The sequence below is a fragment of the Podarcis bocagei genome (genome assembly GCF_964188305.1).
Source record: "Podarcis bocagei genome assembly, chromosome: 16".
Lineage (NCBI taxonomy): Eukaryota > Metazoa > Chordata > Lepidosauria > Squamata > Lacertidae > Podarcis > Podarcis bocagei.
Genome location: NC_138142.1, coordinates 43,165,435 through 43,190,036, shown reverse-complemented (window position 1 = coordinate 43,190,036; position 24,602 = coordinate 43,165,435). Strand labels below are relative to the sequence as shown.

Sequence of the window (24,602 nt, the reverse complement as noted above, 5' to 3'; positions counted from 1 at the left end):
ATGCCTCCATTTTGGAATGTTTTGGCTCCCGAATACCGAAAACCCAGAATTAAGTCTTCCGGTTTTTGAACTTTTATCAGAAGCCAAACGTCTGGTGTGACTTCCGCTTAAGTGCAGGAAGCTCCTGCAGCCAATTAGAAGCCGCGCCTCAGTTGTCGAAGATTTCGGAAGCTGACGGGCTCCTGGAATGGATTACATTCAGCAACCAATGTTTGACTGTAACGATAATAATCTTTTAATCTTTCAATGATAATAAATAATTATAAAATTGTTTATGTATGCAACAACTGCAGCAAGGATTGGAAAAAATAAGTAGCATAACAGATCTGAAAGAAACATTTTGCTGGGTTTATGCTTTATGTAGAATGCTAAATGGGAGGAGTTCTGGAATCCCTGACGTCACAAGGGAGGTGGTTCTTAGCCAGTGGGAGGATGTAGCACCCTTAAGAAGAAATTAGAGAAGAGATTGGTATATGACAGCACCAAGGTATCCAAACAGAAAAAGGTCTGGAGGGTGGAAAACATTCATTATGAGCTGTGATATTTGCAGGGTCTTATTCCAGGGCCAAAAGGTCACAAAGAGGGGAAATGGTCAGGAGGTTTATGAAACTACAGATCGTTTTTCTCTTTGAAATACTAGAAGTCGGGTTCCTCCAATGGAACTGAGTAGTGGTACATTCTAGGGCTGTCTGCAGGTGCTCTCTCGCCAGTGCCCCCTAATGGCTGTTTGGCCAATGGCAAGCACCAGACAAGCAAGAGGTTCTTTAGATTCCACTGGACAGACTCTTAGGTGGAGACAAACGTTTATTAATTAGTAAACATTAGCAAAGAAATTGATCAGCAACATAGAATGGAGTCTAATATAAAGCCAACAGCAACGGGAATAAACTACAAAATTGCAATATAACCAATAAGCCAAAAATCTAAGGCAGCAATAATCGCAATACAGATAGAATAGGTACAGTTCTACATATCTCCCCAGCTGATGGAGATTTGAAAGACTTATCTGGGACACTTCAGACTGGCTGACAGTCGTTCTCTTCACATTCCGGGCCCTGAAGATCCTGGGCTCCAGGGAGATCAGACTGGCCTCGACCAGAGCCAGGGCCTTTTTGGCTGTGGCCTGGCCTGGTGGAATGTTCTCTCACAAGAGACCAGGGCCCTGCAAGATATGACATCCTTCCGCAGGGCTTGCAAGATGGAGCTGTTCCACCAGGCCTTTGGTCGGGGTTCTGTCTGACTCATTTTCTCTTTGTATAAGAACAAGCACGAAGGAGGTTTCCCAGCCCGCTCACAGGTCCTTATAATATCAGTGGAAACAGTTGGTCCTGGCGTGTATTAACCGCTTTCAATTTTAACTTGAGGATCATCATTTGTCCAGTTTTAATTTTAATTTATTTGAATTATTTTTTGGATGCATTTTAATTGATTGCTTGTTTTATGCATATTGTATTGTTTATATGATGTTAGCTGCTCTGAGCCTGGCTCCACCTGGGGAGGGGAGGGTACAAATAAAAATTTATTATTATTTATTATTATTCTGGAATGGAACATAGAACAATGTATCAAGATCTCCCTGTCTCCTTCAGTTGCTGGCCCTTATATAGTCCATAGCTTAGGTCTCACACCACGCTGGCAACAGATGTAATTCATGATATAATTACATTCCCATCCTTTGATGTAATTATGTTCCCATCCTGTGTGGCTCTCATCCCACCCCCAAAGCCGTGGAAGAGGTGCTGACCATGGGAGGCCCAGCAGGCCTCAGGCCGTGCCACCCGCGTGGCCCCAAACCAGCCCCGATGCCAGGAAGGAGGTGCCAGCCACGGAAAAGCCTAAGCCAGCTCCACCATGGCCCCAGTCCCCTGCCTGGCCCCGAGGGGAAGCCATGAAGGTGAGGAACACTTACCTCACCAAGAGCGAAGTCCAGCGATGCATCCAGTAGGAAGAAAACAAAGCCCGTTGTCCTGCCGAGATGGGGGTGGGTGATGGCCAGCCTGCACAAGGTGGGTGGCACCGGGCCAGGTAAGACCCACGAGGTGTCGCAAACCCCGCCCAACTCCTGGAGGGGGTGTGAGCGGAATTTACGCTCCCATCCTTTCACTTCTCAAACAGCCACGTTCCTTATATTAAAGCTGCAGCTACATTGGAAACCAGGAGCACCACCACATGTTTTATTCCCTGGCAATACAGGTGCCCTGCTCTGATTCATGGGCCCACTTTGTCAATCCAAATCATGATCAGAAAATACAAGTCTTTGGCAATCCCATTTGCTAGCTCAGATGAAGAAGAAGAGAAGAGGAGTTTGGATTTGATATCCCGCTTTATCACTACCCCAAGGAGTCTCCAAGCGGCTCACAATCTCGTTTCCCTTCCTCCCCCATAACAAACACTCTCTGAGGTGAGTGGGGCTGAGAGACTTCAGAGAAGTGTGACTACTCCAAGGTCACCCAGCAGCTGCAGGTGGAGGAGTGGAGATGGCTTAAAAAAGGAATTAGACAAGAGCCCTCTTTGTTCTTTCTTTAAGCCACAGCATCAGCTGTCAGGCTGGGTCTTTGCAAACAGAAAACAAAATGCCACACCTGGAGAGCCTGTCTAACAGCTTCCCCTCTGCTTCTTTTCCAGTTCCAACTCATGGTCTCCAAAGTCTTGCTAGATTCAATTGGATTTATATGCATCTCGCTGAGACTGGATCTTGTACTCCATCTTTTCTGATGATCAGGAGGTAGTTCTATAATTAAATGTATATACCTTCCATCAAGGGTGGGGAACATGTGACCCTCCAGATGTTATTGGTCTACAATGCCCATCACCCTCAACTATTGACCATGATGTCTGTGATGGAGGGCATTGGCACCCAGGAACATCTGAAGATCTCATAGATCCCACACAATCTGTCAAATGGTGAACATCTTACTGGAGTTCTGTAAACTAGATGTCCAGGAGTTTAGAGAGGGATAGGATGCAAAATATGAATGTGCTATATTACCTGAAACAATTTTCAAAAATGCCTTGGAATCCATATAGAACATCTCTTTTGGTTTAAAACTGAGACTGATCCAGCAGAAGAAAAAGAAAGGTGTTTCAGTTATATTGGACTCAACAACTTCTTGACTGATGGTCTCATACTGATAGACGCCACTCTGTACCTAATGTGTGCATAGTGTTATTCTACATTTGTTGCTGTCTTATTCTAGCTTGTTGTTTCACAGACAAAGCTGAGAGGATGGGGAAGCCAATGCTCGCAAAGCGTGCAGCATTCAGAAGACATGCAGTGTCCAGAAACCGTAAAAGAAAAGAAAAGGAAACTGGTGATCTGTATACAGCACAGTCATATGGGTTGAGGTTTCTCATAAAGTAGAGGAATGCACGGGAAAGGGCAGTTGATGGAGAGACGGGCAGGGAGTGGAACCGGTCATGTTGTGCCAGGGAGGAGTGCAGAGAAAAGCCCACACAGCTCTTTGGGTGCCAGAGGTCCACTAAGCCCCATAGAAACCTCAGGGGTGAGCCCACTCTTTGCTGCTGGCTGTTGTGTTCCTTTAGTGTGTGCAGTCAGGGATGGCTGTACAATTAGGCAGAATGAGGCAATTGCCTCAAGTAGTAGGTGCTGGGGTGGGTAGAGATGTGTAGACCAGGGGGCAGCAAACTTTTTTGGCAGGGGGCCGGTCCACTGTCCCTCAGACCTTGTGGGGGGTCTTGAATTATTATTATTTTAAAAAATGAACGAATATTTTGAGAAATAATAGTGAACGAATTCTGATGCACACTGCACAGAATTAATCCGTTCCAGACTTTTAAAAACAAACCCTAAAACAATTTAACATGTTTTTGCAATTTAACATGAATTTTTCTATCTAACGAGACCACTGAGCCATAAAATGAAAGCAATAAACAATAAAATAAATAAGGCAGTATTGTAGATGAGAAAAATGAATATTATTATTTTTTTCTTACCTGCACTGATGATAGTCAGGATGGGGGGGGGGGGTTTCCTCACCTGGGTTTGGTGCATAGCTGTCAACTTTTCCCTTTTCTTGCGAGGAATCCTATTCGGAATAAGGGAATTTCCCTTTAAAAAAGGGAAAAGTTGACAGCTATGGTTTGGTGCTGCGTTGCGGCCTGCTGGGCTTCCTGCTGTCGGCACCTCTTCCATGCTTCGGCGGGCGGATGGGGGCCCTCCTGCTGGCAGTGGAGGCCAAATCGCCACTGCACCGGTGGCAGGACTGTGGGAAGGTCTTTGGAGGCCCTCCCACCGTTCGCAGCCCTCCCACCGGCAGGGATTATCTTGGCGCTGCGTTTCATTGGTAGAGCTGCTGCGGCATCAGCTCTACCAATGAAACACAGCGCTGGGGTGAGGGATGACCCTGTCACTGCCCTGGCTCTACCAATGAAACACAATGCTGGGGTCAGCCCTCAGCCCTCATCCCGGCGCTGCGTTTCACCCTCAGACTCTCGGAGGGTCCTTAAATGGTCATGCGGCCAGGATTTACAACCCTGTCAGGCCTGACTCGGCCCGCAGGCCGTAGTTTGTTGACCCCTGGTGTAGACCACACAAACTGCACTGCACCTCCTCAGCTAGTCTGCTGCCCCCTCAGCAGCATAGAAATAGGAGCCAATGTCCAGCCCAGCTCAGCTTGTGTGTGTGGAATTGTGTGTATGGAGGGAGCATCTTGTCATTTGCCCGGGGGCAGAAAGTAGTATCAAAGGCTACTGTCTTCTGATCCAGACATTGGCCAGAAACGTTTCCTCAAGCAGCGAGGCATCTCGGCTTGCTTCTTCCACCTGCTTATCCTCCCAAGTGCCCACTCCTTGAACAGTTGAGTGTCTTTGGCTGATGGCTGCCAAAGAACATGGAAACCCTTTTCCCTGGGGTGGCAATGGTATGTTGACTATTGATGGCTAAAGTAAAAATTTCTTTCTTCAAGCATCAGCTTTTCACGAGTTGGTTACTTACTTTCAAACTCCAACGGGTGAAAGATTTCTCATACTTGAGATTTTCATCATTGCTGCCTTGACACTGCTGATTTACATGCTATGTAAGTATGTAATTGGCGTAGGTTGATACTACTGTCTTGGGCTTTGCTTCAATGCCAATAGCATTTCCAAAAAGAGATGGCAGGATCTACCTTCCCTTTACCCCTTTCATCTCTCTTTGATTTCCAGGGGTGAGTTACAGCTGTCACCCAGTGAGAGCAATGCCATTGTTTTGTTCTCCCTGAAAAAGTGAGTTCCAGCACTTGTAAGAGAGACATAGGCTAACACAAGTCCCTGGGACACCCTGGACAATTCCCTTTCCCAGTTGCAATTCTCTCCTTCTTTCCCAACTAATCCTCATTTGCCATGGGAGAGCCCCCATTCCTGATCCCGCCACCCTGCCCTGTGGCATTCCCAAAGCAAGGAAGGATTGGACTCTGATTAATAAAATACACACAAGGCTTGACCAGCAAGACTCTGGGAGGAGTGTGTATAATAATAATAATTCTCTCCAACCCTCGGCCCAGGTCGTTTTATTCACAAAAGAACTTTTTACACAGTGCTCCTAAGAACCAATCAGATTTCCTCTGAGCATTTCAAAACCCCCACGTGGGGACAAAGTTAAAAGTTAACTACAAAGAGCTAATTTGAGCATGCATAGTAGTCCAGAGTAAATAAAAGAGGAAGCAAGGAGGAATGCTTTTAGGAAACCCGGGAGGTCATAAACAGGAGTAAACAGGAGAGGAAGGATAGGTAGTATTTACCATCTCCTTGTGAATGATTAACAAACTACATCAAAGCTACCTTCTAGCTTTATGACCCAGGATGCCAAATGAACAACTAGTCTGTGGTTTAGAATGCTGATACGTGCCTGTCAGGCAGAGAAATAGGATTGATCAGAAATCATATCAAAATGGCTCAAACCCAGTCAATGCAATGCTTTCATTGCTGACACAAATGGCTTGCTCCATAATTTTTATAACTCCTCATAGCAATCCCACCTGATCATTACATGCCCTCTGCTAGTGATCCAGTCCCATGAAGGAAAGTGCTTGGGGGAAACAGGCTGGGGAGGATAAGGCCATGGCCAATGTGGGTGAGTCCAGAGCCTACCTAAATATCGAGATATATGCTGGGCTTCTTTTCAGCTAGAATTAACCAGGACTCAGTTCTGGACCCTCTCAGGTGGGTGCCCCTGCCATTCTAAGAGAACAAGGGAGGCATTCATGGTGTGTTCCGGTGCCTCTTTTTCTAGTAAAATAGCACTGGATAGATGAACACATGGCCTATTTGCCTAGATAATTCATTTTTATAGGGCACTCTTTAGCCCTTTAAGCAAAGCTCAGGGGGAGGGAACCAAATGACCAAGAATTTCCATATTTTAAGCATGAGGCAGCCTGGCAAATGCAAGTCTGTAGGACAAAGAGGGCAGGTGTATCTAGACACCCCAAAATCTAAAGCTTTCTAAGGAAGGCCAGCCACCTGGTGACAGAAGTAGCAGGCCAAATGGAAACAGGACTTCAGACGACCAGGGCAGCTTAAATCAAGGCATGGGAACCTTCAGTCTAAGGGCTGAGAGCAGAAAATATTAATAGAAGTCATTTTCATGTTTTTGTTGATTTGATTTTTTATTTGTCCTTCTCCATAAGGTCCCGGGGCATGTTTGTTGTACAAGTCGGCAATTTAAATTCAATATTAATAGCAGTTTGAAACCAAGTATCCCCTTCCCCAGACTAGCGTGCTAGAACACAATTTCTTCCTTTCTTTTCTACCTACTTCCTTCTTAGATCAGAAGGAACTGGAAAAAAGACAGGAGTTTCAAATGGCAGTGGATATGATTCGAACCGTTCTGGTTGGGATTGATCCAGTCTATATAGACAAGGAGGGTAAGCATTTTATATGAACATCCACACTTTTGCTGTAACATGTTTAAATTAAACAGAGTTCAATTCTCTTTTTTAAAAAAGATCTTTATTAAAAGTTTAATAGTTACAGAAAGAAGAAGAAAAAGACAATAAAAAGTTCAGAGTTCAATTCTTGTAGTTCACTTTGGGATTCAAATTGTGTCAGCAAAACATATATTCAGTGAAACTCATCACCCAACAGAGTTTAGCACTTTTTCATTGCTCAGCAGGAAGAAAAGCAGACAGTCGTGATTCTCACATCTCCCCACTAGAAATGCTGTCCTCCCCCATCAAACTGTAATTCACAATGTTTGTGCTAGTGCAAGATTTTGGCACTAGCACAAGGGAATGTTCCCCCCAATTCTCCCTGCATGCCATCACCAAAGCTGCTCTCCTGGGGGGACGGGACTTCAGAACAGATTGGAGGGGAGGGGGCTGAAGATTGCATTGCACAAGGAAAAATCCTTGCACTGACATTATGTCCTACTTAGCTCTATGTGGGATGCAACCCAGAATTCAGCAGAAAAAGAGTTTTGGTGCTTCTATTTTCTTAGATCTCACAAAGCATAACTGAAAACTGCAAAGTGTTCTTTGTATATTTGGCTTTCCTGTGGGACTCGAGGCGGGAATTGATTTGTGACCCTGTGATTCCCAGCAGAAAAGGAGGACATAGGAGGGGAACATTAGAGATACTTCATGAGCCACTTTTATAATAATAATAATAATAATAATAATAATAATAATAATAATAATATAGTAATTTATTATTTATACCCCCCCCCATCTGGCTGAGTTTCCCCAGCCACTCTGGGCGGCTCCCAATCAGTTGTTAGAAACAGTACAGAGTTAAATATTAAAAACTTCCCTTCAGATGTCTTTTAAAGATAGGATAGCTGCTTATTTCCTTCACATCTGAAGGGAAGGTTTTCCACAGGGCGGGCACCACTACTGAGAAGACCCTCTGTTTGGTTCCCTGTAACCTCACTTCTCGCAGTGAGGGAACCGCCAGAAGGCCCTTGGCGCTGGACCTCAATGTCTGGGCTGAACGATGGGGGTGGAGACGCTTCTTCAGGTCTACTGGACCAAGGCCATTTAGGGCTTTAAAGGTCAGCACCAACACTTTGAATTGTGCTCGGAAACGTACTGGGAGCCAATGCAGATCTCTCAGGACTGGTGTTATGTGGTCTTGGCGGCCACTCCCAGTCACCAGTCTAGCTGCTGCATTCTGGATTAATTGCAGTTTCCGGGTCACCTTCAAAGGTAGCCCCACGTAGAGCGCGTGGGAATAGGATAGGAATAGTGGGTTGCATGGATCTTTGGTCTGATCCAGCTGCAGGATTCTTCTGAGGCTTTTCATTGGTGATCTCAACCACAGAGAATCAAGTCTGCCCTCATATTCACAAGAACCCCATCCTGGAGCTCTGCTTCTTGTTTCAGACTTGAGTGTTTTTAAGTGTTTGGAAATGGTTTCCTGATATTTGCAGATTGTTATTTCAGATACTCCTGCCTTAAAAACTGTTTCAATTTTTTTAGACTTAGAAATACTTGCTGCAGCTCAAAACATATCAGAGGAAATGCGGTATTTTGCCAATAAAAATGATGAACTGCAAAAAGAAATTGGTAAGCTATCCCACGATGCTGAAGAATTGTAGTGCATTGGGAACCTGTCTTGAGTCTGCACCAGCTGAAAGCCCCTCCTCTATCTGAAAACTCTTAGAGCCACCCTAGGGAAACATCAGAGATATTCAGATCAGCTCTCCTGAACTGTTGAGATTTAGCTTCTATTGTGAGGAAAGACAAGCCCGTCATCAGAAAGAAGCCCTCATGCCCACTCACACAGTGAATTGACCCCTTGGCCACTGAATACATAATTGGTAAAGCGATTATAAAATTGTCTATAAAGCTTTAGATGTAAAAGCAAAGAATGGGAATGGATGCCTATTACCTCACTTGTACATAGAAGCAAGCTAAAGATGGTCAGCAGCAAAACACACATTTTGTGAGAGCTGTATAATGCCATTTCCCCTCTTTCACTTTGTCCTTGGGAAATATCATTGCCTTTAAAGACATATGCCAAAACCAGGCCTAAATTGAAACGGATCCAGAAAATCCTGATTGAAATGGATCTTGAAAATCAGTTTCCTCCAAGAGCACCTGGATCTGATCCACAACCACCCGCTCAAGAACCTTGCCCAGGAAGGGGAGATAAGCAACTGACAGTCAGTTACGTAAATTTTCTGAGCCCAGGGAAGATTTCTTAAGGAGTGGTTTTACCACTGCCTCCTTCAATCTAGGGTTCCCCTCCCCGCCTCCACAGAGAGCCTAGAGAGAGAAAGAGAATTTTGATAAGCCACAGCTACTTCCCCTCCCCAATCTTCAAGTCTGCCCTTGTTGGGTTGGAATAACGACAGACGAGTAGCAGGTGTCATGTGAGAGAGGCGTCTCTCGAGCAAGTCTCGAGGAGTCTCTTTTATTGAATATTACATGCATTGCCACGTATGTGCTGGTTGCTGATTGGTTAACACAAGTACAAATCAAAGATTACATATAGGCATTAATCACCAATAGAAGAAAGGCTGGGAAAGGGAACACAGGGAACGGAATTGGACAGGCATGAAAACCTCCTTAACTAATGATTGATATAGCAAGACTAAAACAATTACTAATGATTGATCATAACATGAAAGAATACAACAATTGAATTCCGTAGATGTGGTCAGCTGTGCATTAAGTACAGGTCATAGTGTTTTTCATGAACTTAGCAATGAGGGAATGTCTTGGTCTTTGGAACAAGTTGTGCAGTGTGTGCAGAAGCAGAGAAAAGCTTATAGGCAAGACTTCCCAGAATGCAAGAGAAAAGAAGCAATGCTGTGCAGAGAGAGGACTTCCCTTTATGCCCTGATGTTGTCCTGAGTATCCAGGTGGAAACAAATAGGTGAGGCTCCTGAGGTTCAGATAAGGCCTGTTAGGGGACGTACATCTTTTCTCTGTTCCCTCAAATAAAAGGTTCTTGACTGCACTCCCAGCTATGCCCACCCAGGTATTTACTGCAGCATCAGCATGGGCTGAAGAGTTAATGTTGTTCTTGTTTTAATCTTCCTGAGCTTCCTAGATATGTTATCACATGGCCACAGAAATGAACTTAACAAAAATAATTGAAATCTGCACAGACATACAAGGTGGTTCCCATTAAATTCCCTATTTCTCTCTCTCTCTACTTCCTCCATACATGGCTTGACTCAAAGATATCCTTACTGAAAACTTGAATGATGGCTGGGTTATATATGAAAGGACCTTGTATTGGTTTTCTAGTGAGGTAGCCTCATGGATGGATGCCAAAAAAAATTGTGAGCTGGAAGGCGCCAACCTCATTTCTGCAGAAACAGTGGAAGAACAGGTGAGCATCAAAGCTGAGTATAGGAAAGGTAGGGGATCTTCTTGAGCTAATGGGCTCCTATCATCACTATCCATTTAAGAAGGTTACATTTACCTGTATGCAGCCAAGACAGCAACTCCATCAGTCAAGCCAAGGGGTGGGTGAGGCAGGGAGCAGCTGCTACCATCTGGGACTAACTAAGGTTTCTTGGAGCTGCTGAGCTCTAATAGAATGAAGCTGGCATTCAGGAAGGAGGTTTTGAAGGGAGTGAAGGAGGAGATACTTGAGGGCCATCTATCCCTTGGCTTGCCGGTAAATTCTTCCTCTACTCTGTGAGATGTACTGGGTGCTTAGAAAGAAGGCTTTCCTCACCAACCTAACCCTCTGGCATGACAGTATAATGGAGATGACTCCAGAGGAGCTTGCAGGGTAGATCCAGTGTGGTGTAGTGATTAAGAGAGCCAGTGTGGTGTAGTGGTTAAGAGCGGTAGTCTCGTAATCTGGGGAACTGGGTTCGCGTCTCCGCTCCCCCACATGCAGCTGCTGGGTGACCTTGGGCCAGTCACACTTCTCTGAAGTCTCTCAGCCCCACTCACCTCACAGAGTGTTTGTTGTGGCGGAGGAAGGGAAAGGAGAATATTAGCCGCTTTGAGACTCCTTAAAGGGAGTGAAAGGCGGGATATCAAATCCAAACTCTTCTTCTTCTAGATCCCTCTCTCAGAGCCTTAGCCCTGGCAGGAGGGCTACTGGGGTGCTACAGGGCATAGACATGGGTGAGACCCCATCATCATGCCATTAAGCATACCACAACCAGACTGATTCCAGTGTCTCTGGAACCAACCAACAAACATGGATGCAGAAACTGGAGTATTTGCCACACAGGTCACTGTCCCACTAGATGGCTCTAAGACCAACTGTTCTATGGCACAGTCATTAACAGTATTTGGAAATTTTAACTCTGTGTCATGACTGGAATACATATGTAGCCAGTCTTGGTGAGGGCAGGTGAAGTTACCCTTCACTACAATATTTCCTCTTTGGGATTCTTCCTTGATTCTGTCATCATCATCCATCATCATCATCATGTTGATCATGGGGACAATACCACATCCACTGTATGAAATTATTATTGGTGATGGGAATACTATGTATAGTTTTGATCACTGCTTCCAAAAAAATGTGGGTAGGGTCTTCAAAGGTGACACCTGTTCCTTTTAAAATGTGTTTGTTTTATGCCTGTTGAATTTCTATACAAAGCTGTAGTCTCCCAGAGAAAGGGGCATTGTCTTAAAATATTTTATTTGTTCTTTCTCCACCCCTTCCCTAGGTTTTTGTGAGCACTGAAGTACAAAATCTTAAAAAGGTTTTTTGGATTGGAGTCTTTAAAGACAAGGGAGGGACATGGAAATGGCTGTCAGGGAAGATAGTTTCAGAAACGTAAGTTTTTGAAGAAATATTTGTTAATGACATACGTTCCAAAAAGTTTCAGATTCTGATTACATAATTGATCCATTTGCTCTCCAAATATATTTTGCCATGCACTTTTCTCTACTACCAAAGACCTACATATGTACTCCTCCACATCATTATCCAGGTGAGTGACTGCTTCTTCTCCCTAGGTTGGAGAGGCAGGAAGGCTAGTCTTCCTGCTTCTCTAAACAAGTGAATGTGCTGATTCAGAAGAGGGTGAAAACATGCTTTTAAATGGTTTGTGCTGCTTAGCTCAGCTTCAAAGGGACTTGTAGGAACCTAAAGCTGAGCAACACTCTCGTTAGGAAAATATTTCTACAGTTTATTATTGTTATTATTATTAATTTTATTGAAGTTTTTATCTCTACAAAATAACAGGAAGAAAGGTTTACACATATGTACATGTTAGTAACACAAAGCATCCCCCCACCTCACACCCCCACCATTGGTTCGACATAACTTGAAATGTGAGTTAAAATCTGACTTCCTTCCATCGTTGCTTGACCTTAATTCTATAACTTATCTTTACAGTTGTGTTGTTATATTGTATTTGACAAATATTCTGATTTTACTTGCATTTGTAACCTTTCCCCCTTACAAACTTTGTTCTTTACATATCAATATTTCTGTACCAGAGCAGTGTTTTTTCGTATATTCATTCATGAAACTCAATTCTTTTATTAAATTTTGATTTGTTTGACCTCTGATAGCTGCCGTCATTTTGGCCAATTCAACAAATTCAATAAGTTTGATTTGCCTGTCTATTGTTGTGGGTATTTTGTCTCCCTTCCAGTTCTTTGTTATAAGAACTCCTGCGGCAGCGGATGCACAGAAGAATATCCTTTTCTTATTTATGGGGATGTCATTTGTTATTAATCCCAGAAGATACGCTTCTTAAAAGATACGTTTCCAAGTAATAGTAGAAGGCATGGGGAGTGAGTGAGGAAGTAGACATCCAATCTTGATCGATCAGTGCTGATGTTTCTTTTCTTTTCAGCTACTGGAATTACTATGAGCCAAATAGAGAACCGAACCACGACTGTATTGCAATGTCCTTTGATTGCTACTACAACAAATGCTGGATGGCAGTAGACTGTGATCTACCAATAAACTATGTTTGTAAGAAGGGGCCTAAGGATACTTGGCTCTAAGAAGACACCTTAAGATGAACGTAACTGGATCCCATGATCACTACACAAAAACAAAACCAAGAGATCACCCACCCCGCTGTTTTAATGCACAATCCACACTCTGGCATCAGCCCTCAAAACCACCTTGAAAAGACCTTATTCTGCAAGCTCAAATGTAGATGACTACAAAAATAAAGAATGGAAGGATCCAATCATAGCCTGTTTTTCATTCAATGCATTTATTTGCAATGCACACCAATATTTGTTTCCTTACTCTGTGTGTCTGATGCCCCATTGCCTCTTCTGATCTGCATGGTCACTAACTTACAGGGCACATAAGGGCAACCGGTGAGTTCATAGCCTGGGGGGTGGACACCGTAACCTTTTCATCCCCGGTGGTAGAATCATAGAGTTGGAAGCGCCCCTGAGGATTACCTAGTTGAACCCCCTGCAATGCGGGAATGTGCAGCCGTTACTTATGGGGCTTGAACCTGCAGACTTTGCATTATCAGCCCCACGGTCTAGCCAATTGAGCTCTTCAGTGTCTTGATGCAGTTGGGGACTGGATGAGGATCAATAAACCAGCTTTGTCTGCTTCACCAAATGCAGCCATTCCTGGGGACCCACAGGTTGAGAACCGCTGACATACATAAATGTATAAACCACATGTCTGAAACTCCACAGAAAAAAGTCCCGAAACCATTGTGTCTCCCCCAAATGACCTCAAATATTTCTCTGCAAGGTCGAAGGAAACGGGGAGCTTCCCCATTGTCTCTTTGCTCACAAATCCTTAACACATCAATCACTGTTGGAGTCAGCTGCTGCGACTGGCTTCCGTTTCCTGCCAAGGCAAGAAATATCCCATCTCCTATTCCACCTCTTTCCGGTCTTGCACTGTTCTAACACCCAACTCTTCGTTCTGGTTTTAGGGGATTCTGGTTCTGTTATCCCCTCCTCATCTGGAGTGGAGTCAAACCCCTCCCATTCTACTCCAGCTTGCTCTGTATTGTTTTCAGATTCCACAGGCAGCCTTCCAGAGTGAGGGTAGATTATCTCTTCCTGACTGTGCGAAGGACTCAAGTTTCTACTCTCCTCAGCTTGCCCCTCTTCCTCTTCTGATTCCTCGCTGTCTCTCAGAGCAAAAGTGTCCCTGACACCATTATTGTTATTTCTGTTGTCTAGTCTTTAACCATAATAAAGATTGATTGATTGATTGATTGCCTTTCTAGAACGGATTACCATTCCTAGAGTAGACAAACATTAAAAAGGAGAGATATAATAGTCATGGGAGACTTAGCTATTCTGTTATCTGTTGGAAATAAAACTGCCAAAAATGTAAAGCCAACAATTTCCTCAGTTGCCTTGCTGACAATTTCATTTCCCAGAAGGTGAAAAAAGCAACAAGGGGATTGACTATCTCGGGCCTGCTCCTCACCAGTAAGGAAGAACTGGTCAATGAGGTGGGAGTAGTGAGAACTCTGGGAGGAAGAGACCACATCCTCTGGAGATTCATTATACAGAAGAAAGGAAAATCTGAGCATAGTCAGACACACACACTCTGGAATTTAAGATAGCTGATTTCAAAAAGCTGAAGGAACCACTGTATGAGATCACTTGGCCAGAAAACTGAAAGAGAGAGAGAGAGAGAGAGAGAGAGAGAGAGAGAGAGAGAGAGAGAGAGAGGTTGATGAGGGTTTGTTAAAGGTGAGATGTTGAAAACACAAGTGCAAACAATTCAAACAAACAAAAAAAGGAAAGGGGCTGAATCAAAAGAAAACCAGGGTGGCTGCATAAGGCGCTTTCCAATGAGCTGAGATTTAAAAGAGGCATGAAAAAGAAATAGGAGAAGGGACAAATCACAAGGGAGGAGCATGCCCTGTCTTGCTGCCCATTTTGCTGCAAACAGACCAGGCCAGTTGTGCTCAAAGGCATTGCCGCAGAATCAGTACAGTAGTACCTCGGGTTACATATGCTTCAGGTTACATACGGTTCAGGTTACAGACTCTGCTATCCCAGAAATAGTACCTTGGGTTAAGAACTTTGCCTCAGGATGAGAACAGAAATCATGCTCTGGCGGCACGACAGCAGTGGGAGGCCCTATTAGCTAAAGTGGTGCTTCAGGTTAAGAACAGTTTCAGGTTAAGAACAGACCTCCGGAACGAATTAAGTACGTAACCAGAGGCATCACTGTACTGATCCTTGTTGGTGGCAGTAATGGAAATAATAAAACAATTCACTACTGCCCTGATTGTGTCCTCATAATTTCTCCTAAAGGAGCTCTTTGGGGTTTCTCCAGATCTTTTTATTGTTTACTATTGTTTACCTGTTAATTCTTTTTTTATTTGTTGATTCTTTAATTTCTAGGGACAAGAGTATTCCTAATTTCTAATGACATACATGTAATTAAAATAGCAATAACAGACATCCAGAATTACGAGCATGATTCAGACTTCTGGATTATTTAAAACTGTCTTCTTATTAGCTGCTCCCTGCTGTTCAGCTCAGGCCTCAGTAAAATAACATAGCATTTGGGGGAAAAGATGCAGCCCAGTAACCCACAACTGGAGGCCAAGATGGAGAAGATCTCCACAGCCACCATGTATTTGCCCTTGGTGCTCAGGTAGGTTGGAACAAAGGAGAGCCACACACTGCAAAAGACCAACATGCTGAAGGTGATGAATTTGGCTTCATTGAAACTGTCAGGCAACTTTCTAGCTAGGAAAGCCACCGTGAAGCTGACTATGGCCAGCCAACCCATGAATCCCAGGACACAATAAAACATGACAGTGGAGCCTTCATTACATTCTAGTATTATTTCTTCAGTCATTGAGTGCATGTCAACGTCTGGGAAAGGAGGAGAAGATGCCAGCCATATGCTACAGATTGTGGCTTGAATAAGGGAGCAGGAAAGAACAATGGAGCTGGCCAATGGTTTCCCCAGCCACTTCCTCATGCTGGACCCTGGCTTGGTGGCCATGAAAGCCAGAACCACAATGGCGGTTTTGGACAATATGCAAGAAATTGCCACTGAGAAGATCAAGCCAAAAGCAGTTTGTCGAAGGAGGCAGGTGACTTCCTCAGGCTGGCCAATGAAGAGCAGAGCACAAAGGAAGGAGAGCAGGAGGAAAAGGAGGAGAATATAAGTGAGGTTGCGGTTGTTGGCTTTAACTATGGGAGTATCTCTGTGCTTTGTGAATATTTGAAGCACCAAAGCTGTGATGCAGGAAAAGAAGAGGGCCAACGTGGCCAAACTGATCCCCAATGGTTCTCCATAAGACAAGAATGTTTTGTCTTTGGGGAGGCAGCCATCCTGTTCATTGTTTGCATATTGATCTCCAGGGCATTCAAAACAGTCGTCCATGTCTGAAAATGAAAAAGGAAGAAACAAATCTTATTTTTAAAAAAGGTCTTATTTCCCCAAATTGGCACCGTGCATCAAAGAGATGCTAGAATATATATTTGCTACTTCCATACTGTTTTCCCACTAGAGAAAGGAGCTTCTGGTGCACAGGTAAAATTAAAGCGTGTGATGTATTCCTTACCCTCCTTGTTTGAGATCTTCCCTTCTGGACACGGAAGGCAATCGTAGCAGCAGAATGGCTTTCCTTCCTTCTTGTTCTTTCTATAACCTACATGACAATTCTCATTACACAGAGAAGTGGGTTGTGCCTGTTCATGAATGAAAGAAGGAAATTGTTTAGGAGTTTGCATCTCACTGACCTATCTTCAAAGAATAAAAACGACAGTAAAGCAGTAGCTTGCTAGAGGTTTGTGCTTTTTTCTAAAGATGACCTTTAATCCAGCACTAATTATAGCATTGGAACTCCAGTATATTTCCCTTTATGAAAGCCATATTAGTAAGTATTTAAATTTCTACTGATATTAGCATGGCAGTGCTAATCTCTATCAAATTAGAAAATGTTCAGGTGAAAGCTTATTGGGTCAATATCTCATTATAGAAATTGCTCAAGCATTTTTGACATAAACATTGGCTCTTGATGCAATATTTCAGTGTCGTTTGTTTCTAGAGTTACCTTCTTCATCACCTGCATGTGCCCTACAATTTACCGTATTTTTTGCTCTATAGGACGCACTTTTCCCTCTCCAAAAATGAAGGGGAAATGTGTGTGCGTCCTATGGAGTGAATGCAGGCTTTCCCTGAAGCCTGGAGAGCGAGAGGGGTCGGTGTGCACCGACCCCTCTCGCTCTCCAGGCTTCAGGAAGCTATCCGCAAGCCTTTGGGGTGCTCCAAAGGCTTGCGGACAGCAGCCTGCAGCCTGCAGCCCGGCAAGCACTGCGCCAACTCCCACTGTCCTCGCCGGACTTCAGGCAGCCATCCGCAAGCCTTCGGAGAGCGGTGGGAGTTCCTGCCTGTTCTGGAGGCTGGGGTCGGGGGAAGCTCGGGTTGCGCACAATCTTGCTGCCGCTCCTGGACCTGGGGTGCCATCAAATTGAGCAGAATTGAGCCCTCTGCTCACCAGCTTCTGAGTAAATGGTCCAATCCTGACTGCAGGGGTCTGAAGTATGGTCTAAAGAAAGGTGAAGAGCATTTCTGACAGTATGTTCAATTGGAGTTTTAAGAACCCTAATCAAATATTGCCTTATCCCTACTTGTTTTGGGGCCAAATAACTCCAGAATGGATTGGTGGTGTGCGCGCATGCAAAATATTAGGAAGGAAAGAAAAAAGAAAGGAGGAAGGAAGGAAGGATATTCTAATTAAAAGACATACTGGGCTACTTTGAATTTAATGGACTAGTGACACTCTACAGCTCAGATACCTCTACAAAGAGACTTGGAAACACAATAGCTTTCTTTCGAACAGACAGGTGTTTTCTCTAATATATCTAGTCTGATAATTGATGGTGATTCAATGTGTTGCAGTGAGGCAGATTTTGGACTGAGCAAAAAACTAGAGAAAATCCAGAACAACTTCTTACCTGGTTGAACCAGTTGGGCCACATGATACCATCATCATGAATGGTTAACCTCTTTTCTGGGGGAGCTTGTGGGTCCATTGTTCCAACTTTGACTCTCAGAAATGACTGATTTGGGAATGTGACCCAATTTACTATATCAAATCCAGCTATTAATTTCCCATTTTGGTCAAAGGAAACTTCTTCCCCAACACTATTATTAAATGAAACTCTTCCCAGAAAGTGGTGGACCTAATTTTGAAGAGGAAAAAAGCAATAAATGAAGATGCCAAAAATAATTAAATATAACTAATATTTGTACAAATAGAGTGTTTATCTTTAACATTTAAGAGGTATAGTTCATGGTCTCCTTAAAAGATGTATGTTAGTGTCTTTCTCTCTGTGTTTTTAATGCGTCTCTTTTAATGAGTCAGTTTATCAAGCTTATCCAAAATGGATGGAGCTAAAAAGGAAAAACGAATTAATGAGCTGTACTATTTTCTAGAAAAGGGACGCGAGTGGCGCTGTGGGTAAAACCTCAGTGCCTAGGACTTGCTGATCGCATGGTCGGCGGTTCGAATCCCCGCGGCGGGGTGAGCGCCCGTCGTTCGGTCCCAGCTCCTGCCCACCTAGCAGTTCGAAAGCACCCATAAGTGCAAGTAGATAAATAGGTACCACTTTATAGCGGGAAGGTAAACGGCATTTCCATGTGCTGCGCTCGTGCTGGCTCGCCAGCTGCAGCTTCGTCACGCTGGCCACGTGACCCGGAAGTGTCCTCAGATGGCGCCGGCTCACGGCCTCTTGAGCGAGATGAGCGCGCAACCCTAGAGTTGGACACGACTGGCCTGTACGGGCAGGGGTACCTTTATTTTCTAGAAAAAGAGGTGCTGGAACTCACCACAAACACCTCCCTCGTTCCCTTGGAATAGCAATGGTGCCCCCTGGAGAGGGGAGAGAACTGAGTTCCCCTGAGTTATGGCTGAAAAAAGCCCTGCTCATGAGGATATACAAAAGTTCGACATTGTGGAACACAATATTCATTTAAATGTTTTGTGAAGGCTAATTTCAATTGTAGCAATGTTCATTGTGAAGGTAAGATGTGGTTCTTTTAAGAATTACAGTTAGTCTTGGCCTAAATTTCATAGAACATAGACCACAAATCTAAAATACTGGTGTCCATATGTTTTATTATTCAACAACTGGGCGAGGGTTCTGGGCCCCACAGTTCAAGAAGGACACTGACAAACTGGAACGTGTCCAGAGGAGGGCAACCAAAATGGTCAAAGGCCTGGAAACGATGCCTTATGAGGAACGGCTAAGGGAGCTGGGCATGTTTAGCCTGGAGCAGAGGAGGTTAAGGGGAGATATGATAGCCATGTTCAAATATATAAAAGGATGTCATATAGAGGAGGGAGAAAAGTTGTTTTCTGCTGCTCCAGAGAAGCGGACACGGAGCAATGGATCCAAACTACAAGAAAGAAGATTCCACCTAAACATTAGGAAGAACTTCCTGACAGTAAGAGCTGTTTGACAGTGGAATTTGCTGCCAAGGAGTGTGGTGGAGTCTCCTTCTTTGGAGGTCTTTAAGCAGAGGCTTGACAACCATATGTCAGGAGTGCTCTGATGGTGTTTCCTGCTTGGCAGGGGGTTGGACTCGATGGCCCTTGTGGTCTCTTCCAACTCTAGGATTCTATGACACACAGTGAGTTTCCCCTACTGACAGAGGTATTCAAGAAAAGTGCCCCCTTGGCTGAGCTCCAGAGTTGATTACAGACATCTGTATTAACTGGAAGACAACATTACCTGCCATGGCTGAAGATCTGTAAGTTTCCCTCTTGCTCCACCTGGCATTGCTCTGCAATTTAACTTGGTGGACTGCATGGTGTGCAAAGCATGTGCCAAAATATAGATTGCATTGTAGATGCTGTAGCTGTGGGCTGTCATGCTCGTTTCAAAAACAGACCCAGGAAGGCTCTCAAGATTCTCCTCCCCAGTGCAGAATTTGCCATCTTTCTTCTCTGAAGCAGGGTCAGGGAAACCACAGTTAAATGCCTCTTCCCAGAAAACCCTGAGAAAGCCATCTTCTTTTTCCAAGGTAGGGTTTCTCATCTGAATAAATTTCTGGAATCCTGGAAGATCCTTAGAGTGAACTGCAAAGGATAGAGCCCCATGGAGGAATGTGATGTCCCAACCTCTTTGAATGGGAAATGAGGTGAAGTCCATCTGGGCTCTCATAATCCAGACTTTTGTATTTCCTTGTATTGGCACATCATTTGTTTCTGCAAGTTTCGGTATCATTCTCATTACCATAATTGTTTGAATTTCACCATGCACAACCACAGCATTGGCAGTGCTTCCCACAATAATGCTGATTGTTTTCGAACCTTCTTCCACCATTTCATCAAACTCACCAGAAGAGGTAAGCCTAGGGAAATTTTCTATGAAATCAAAGCAGATACCCTTCTGGGCAAACATGGGGAGAATATTTTGTACAAATCTCTCTCCAGTGTCATCTTGGAGAAAAAGCACACCAATCCACACCCAACGGAAATGCAGCAGTAACTGGAGGATTCCCTCGTATTGCTGAGTCCCATCTGGGAATATCCAGTGGGTGAAAAGGGCTTGAATGTCATCATTCGTCACAGGAGAAGATCCATAGATGAGCTGAAGAGGGTCATTGTTAAAATCAAGAGAGGAAAGATGATAACAAATGATGATATCAAAACACCAATTAGACTCAAAACCAGATTTCAATCTCTATTTAATTGGTATACAGTGGTACCTTGGGTTAAGAACTTAATTCGTTCCGGAGGTCCGTTCTTAACCTGAAACTGTTCTTAACCTGAGGTACCACTTTAGCTAATGGGGCCTCCTGCTACTGCTGCGCCGCCGGAGCACGATTTCTGTTCTCATCTTGAAACAAAGTTCTTAACCCAAGGTACTATTTCTGGGTTAGCGGTGTCTGTAACCTGAAGCATCTGTAACATGAAGTATCTGTAACCCGAGGTTGTTGTTGTTTAGTCATTTAGTCGTGTCCGACTCTTCGTGACCCCATGGACCAGAGCACGCCAGGCACTCCTCTCTTCCACTGCCTCCCGCAGTTTGGTCAGACTCATGTTTGTAGCTTCGAGAACACTGTCCAACCATCTCGTCCTCCGTCGTCCCCTTCTTCTTGTGCCCTCAATCTTTCCCAACATCAGGGTCTTTTCCAGGGAGTCTTCTCTTCTCATGAGGTGGCCAAAGTATTGGAGCCTCAGCTTCATGATCTGTCTTTCCAGTGAGCACTCAGGGCTGATTTCCTTCAGAATGGATCACTTTGATCTTCTTGCAGTCCATGGGACTCTCAAGAGTCTTCTCCAGCACCAGAATTCAAAAGCATCAATTCTTCGGCGATCAGCCTTCTTTATGGTCCAGCTCTCACTTCCATACATCACTACTGGGAAAACCATAGCTTTAACTATATGGACCTTTGTTGGCAAGGTGATGTCTCTGCTTTTTAAGATGCTGTCTAGGTTTGCCATCGCCTTTCTCCCAAGGAGCAGGCGTCTTTTAATTTTGTGACTGCTGTCACCATCTGCAGTGATCATGGAGCCCAAGAAAGTAAAATCTCTCACTGCCTCCATTTCTTACCCTTCTGTTCGCCAGGAGGTGATGGGACCAGTGGCCATGATCTTCGTTTTTTTGATGTTGAGCTTCAGACCATATTTTGCGCTCTCCACTTTCACCCTCACTAAAAGGTTCTTGTAACCCAAGGTACTACTGTATATTAACCAGGAGGATTTGCCTTTTTCATTATTTCTGTTTAAAAATCTAAACAGAAATAAATTTAGAACCTACAGATTTGGGAAATACTTGGCTATTAATGACTTCACATCAAATATAGCAATTTTGCAGTTAGGTTTATGGAAGAATTGGCTGCTTTTCACATCTAAAGAAAAGTAAAGGAAATAACTGGTAAATGCTTGTTCAAAGAAAAGTCTGATAAAGCTTTCTCCCCCTGCTGCATGTAAGGTTTCTCATCTGAATAAATTCTGGAACCCTAGATGATTCCTTGTGTCAACTGCGAAGGATAGAGAACCATTTAGGAAAGCTATTTCCCACCACCTTTGCATAGGTTACGATATGAAATCCATCTGGACTGTTCTAATTCCAAACTTTTGCCATGGTTAGTATTGGTACATCATCTGTTTCTGCAGTATTGAGCCACGTTCTCACTACCATACTGGTGTGATTTTCAACATTCCCACCACTTGGCTGTGCTTTCTATCACAACTATGATCATTTCAGGGCCATTCTCCACAATTTCACTGAACTAACCAGCAAGAGCTTGTTTATGGATCCCCCCCCCCCATAAAATCAAAACAGATTTCCCAAACCTTGCACAAATAATGCTCAACTATCACCCATCAGATAAACCAAGCCAATCCACATCCATGTGAAATGCAGCTGCTGCTGAGCACCAGGTGAGAACATTTGGTGGCTAAAACCAGCTTGGATGTTTTCATTCATTACAAGGGAAGACCCATACAGCAGCTAAATGCATATTTTTTTAAACAACAACAACAATATTATTTGTATGCCATCCATCTGACTGGGTTGCTCAACCACTCTGGGAGGCTTCCAACAGAATAATAAAAACACGATAAATCATCAAACATTAAAAAAACTTCCATAAACAGGGCTGCCTTCAGATGTCTTCTGAACAAGAGGAAAAGTGATACCAAAAAGTGATATCGAATATCACTTAAATGCAAATCCAGATTTCAATTTCAATTTGATCAACATTGATTAATCTGAAGGATTCACATATTCTTTACCTCTGTTGATTTGGAAATGTTAAAGTTATTTTGGAAAATATTTCGATATAAGTGATTTTTCAGCAGGCATAGCAAACATATAGTTGTGGTGCCACAGGCCACAGATGTTTTATTACAGTCCTGAACAGCAGTAAAATGTCCAATGAAGAATTATTCCACCTGAGTTTTTAAGGATGTCTGGAACTGAAGCAGACATATTTTCCACAACCAACATTTTTGGTTGAGAAATACCAACTTATGCCCACTTTGCCATTCAATTACCAGCATGCAACCCAATGAGATTTAGTCAAAGGCAACTGTAAATGGCTTTCATGATGACCCATGTTCCATGCAGAACTCTTACTCTTGGCATCTTGTACATGGACAGGATGGTTGACATGTGGATACGTAAATCAGAGTTTGCCCCCCCAATGACCACCTTTGGAGTCTCCTGAACATCACACTTGTAGTTGGGGAGGAGTCTTTCTTGGCTGGAGAGAAGTTCCATGGAGGCTTGGTAGGTCCAGCTTGGACTGAAATGGCTGTTATAGATGTGGAAACCCAGAGAGATATTGGGCAATATTTGGGGATTTTCATTTATCTCTTTCACAGCAAATGCCAAAGCCAGGATATGCTGGTAGAGTTGTGTCATTGGTCTGTATGGAGAGCGACATAGTGCATAACAGTTCACATTCACAAAAATGGATTTCATTCCCACAGTGAAGGAAAGTGTGTGGATATATTGAAACACAATATTGAAACCTGGATGTTTTGCTGCGCTGAATATCTAACTCATGCCACCGCATAGGCAGCCTGGCCCTGATTGCTACTAGTTCTGTTCTACAGAGGAGGAGGAGGAGGAAGTCTGGTTACCAAAAGCTTACAATAAAATCACTTCTAAGTCTGAATGAATTATGACTTTCCTTGGATTAAAGTCAAATATTCAATAAGAAATGCTTAGCTCACCATGGTAAATGAGCAGAAAGCCTTAACAAAGTGAATGGGGATGTTATCTTCTTACTGCCTTGCAATTATTTTTTTTTAAAAAAACTGAACATTGGTATAAGCCTACCGTATAAGAAGAAAAAGTTTACCACAAACTGGGTGTGAGCTATCAGGTCTGCCCCCATGTCTCATAAACACCAGAACTACGTGGAAGGAAAAGGATGGTAGGAATTCATACACACGTGGCCAATATTATGAAAACATTTTGGAAAGTATTTCTGTATCTCTGGTTCACAACATCAGTAGTTTTTAGATCAATACCATAAATATATATAGCATTAGAATGATAATATAATGCAACAGTGTTGAATTATCCTTATTCTATCAACAGTTATACCCAAATAAAAATGTTATACACAGAAAACCATGATAAAAGGTATTTCATAGCTTTTCATTATTTCTTTTGCTGCCATCACAGCAAAAGGATATACACACACACATTTCCTTACAGAATGTCATCAAAGAGTTCAGGTGTAGGAAGTTCAGTGAAGGCTATGCTTGAAGTTATATAGATTTGAGACATAATGCCAGCAATAACAACATCTCCAGACTGGAAATATTTGTGAAGAATAGGAAGAGGGTCACTGATGGAACATGGAGCAACAGCAGCCTTGCACTCATCTGGAGGAAGCAGCACTGACGCCAACATCATGGAAAGTACCATCCTGCACAGAGCATGGTAGGAGCAAGAGGAATTTTTTAGGCAACAATTCATCTCTTTGCCCATTTTCATCTGAGTGATACTGAGCAGCAAAGTCTCACTGGGAGGGTTACGAAAGCCAGATTTTTTCAGGAAAAAGTATCAATGATCAGTCTGACAGAGCCCTTGGTGTAAGGCCAAGCTTTGAACATCACAGGAGATATTAATAGTATCTGCAAGTCTTGATTCATCGTTTTCATGCGGCTACTGGAACTCCCCAAAGAGTCAAAGAAATGATCATGATTTCTTTGATAATTACAGGAGACTTAATCAGCTTCGCTGAGTTGTTGCTTCTTGGTGATGTGCAGTGGGGGAAGATGTTTATTACATCAT

At 43.5% G+C, this 24,602-nt stretch overlaps 2 protein-coding genes across 10 annotated transcripts; one reads left to right on the top strand and one right to left on the bottom strand.

Annotated features, from left to right (window-relative positions):
* The first annotated feature begins 411 nt into the window (after positions 1 to 411).
* LOC308575641 (C-type lectin domain family 4 member M-like) lies at positions 412 to 12,956 on the top strand. 9 transcript variants are annotated; one of them, XM_081174407.1, is made up of 9 exons: positions 414 to 487; positions 2,194 to 2,401; positions 3,213 to 3,311; positions 4,926 to 5,036; positions 6,762 to 6,860; positions 8,412 to 8,498; positions 10,124 to 10,275; positions 11,582 to 11,691; positions 12,722 to 12,956. In XM_081174407.1, the coding sequence occupies exons 3-9, from the start codon at positions 3,227 to 3,229 to the stop codon at positions 12,873 to 12,875; spliced, it is 798 nt and encodes a 265-aa protein (XP_081030533.1). In that variant the 5' UTR covers positions 414 to 487; positions 2,194 to 2,401; positions 3,213 to 3,226; the 3' UTR covers positions 12,876 to 12,956. The 9 variants fall into 9 exon arrangements, with proteins under 9 accessions (XP_081030537.1, XP_081030532.1, XP_081030533.1 ...); XM_081174411.1 differs by lacking the exon at positions 2,194 to 2,401 and having other exon boundaries at positions 412 to 487; positions 4,932 to 5,036; XM_081174406.1 differs by lacking the exon at positions 2,194 to 2,401 and having other exon boundaries at positions 412 to 487.
* Positions 12,957 to 15,315: 2,359 nt separating this feature from the next.
* Positions 15,316 to 24,233, bottom strand: LOC308575587 (vomeronasal type-2 receptor 26-like; the record flags this gene model as incomplete). Its single annotated transcript, XM_081174338.1, has 6 exons — positions 15,316 to 16,217; positions 16,397 to 16,523; positions 17,793 to 18,020; positions 19,572 to 20,432; positions 22,929 to 23,220; positions 24,019 to 24,233. 6 exons carry the CDS (start codon positions 24,231 to 24,233, stop codon positions 15,316 to 15,318), a joined length of 2,625 nt encoding a protein of 874 aa, XP_081030464.1.
* Positions 24,234 to 24,602: the final 369 nt, after the last annotated feature.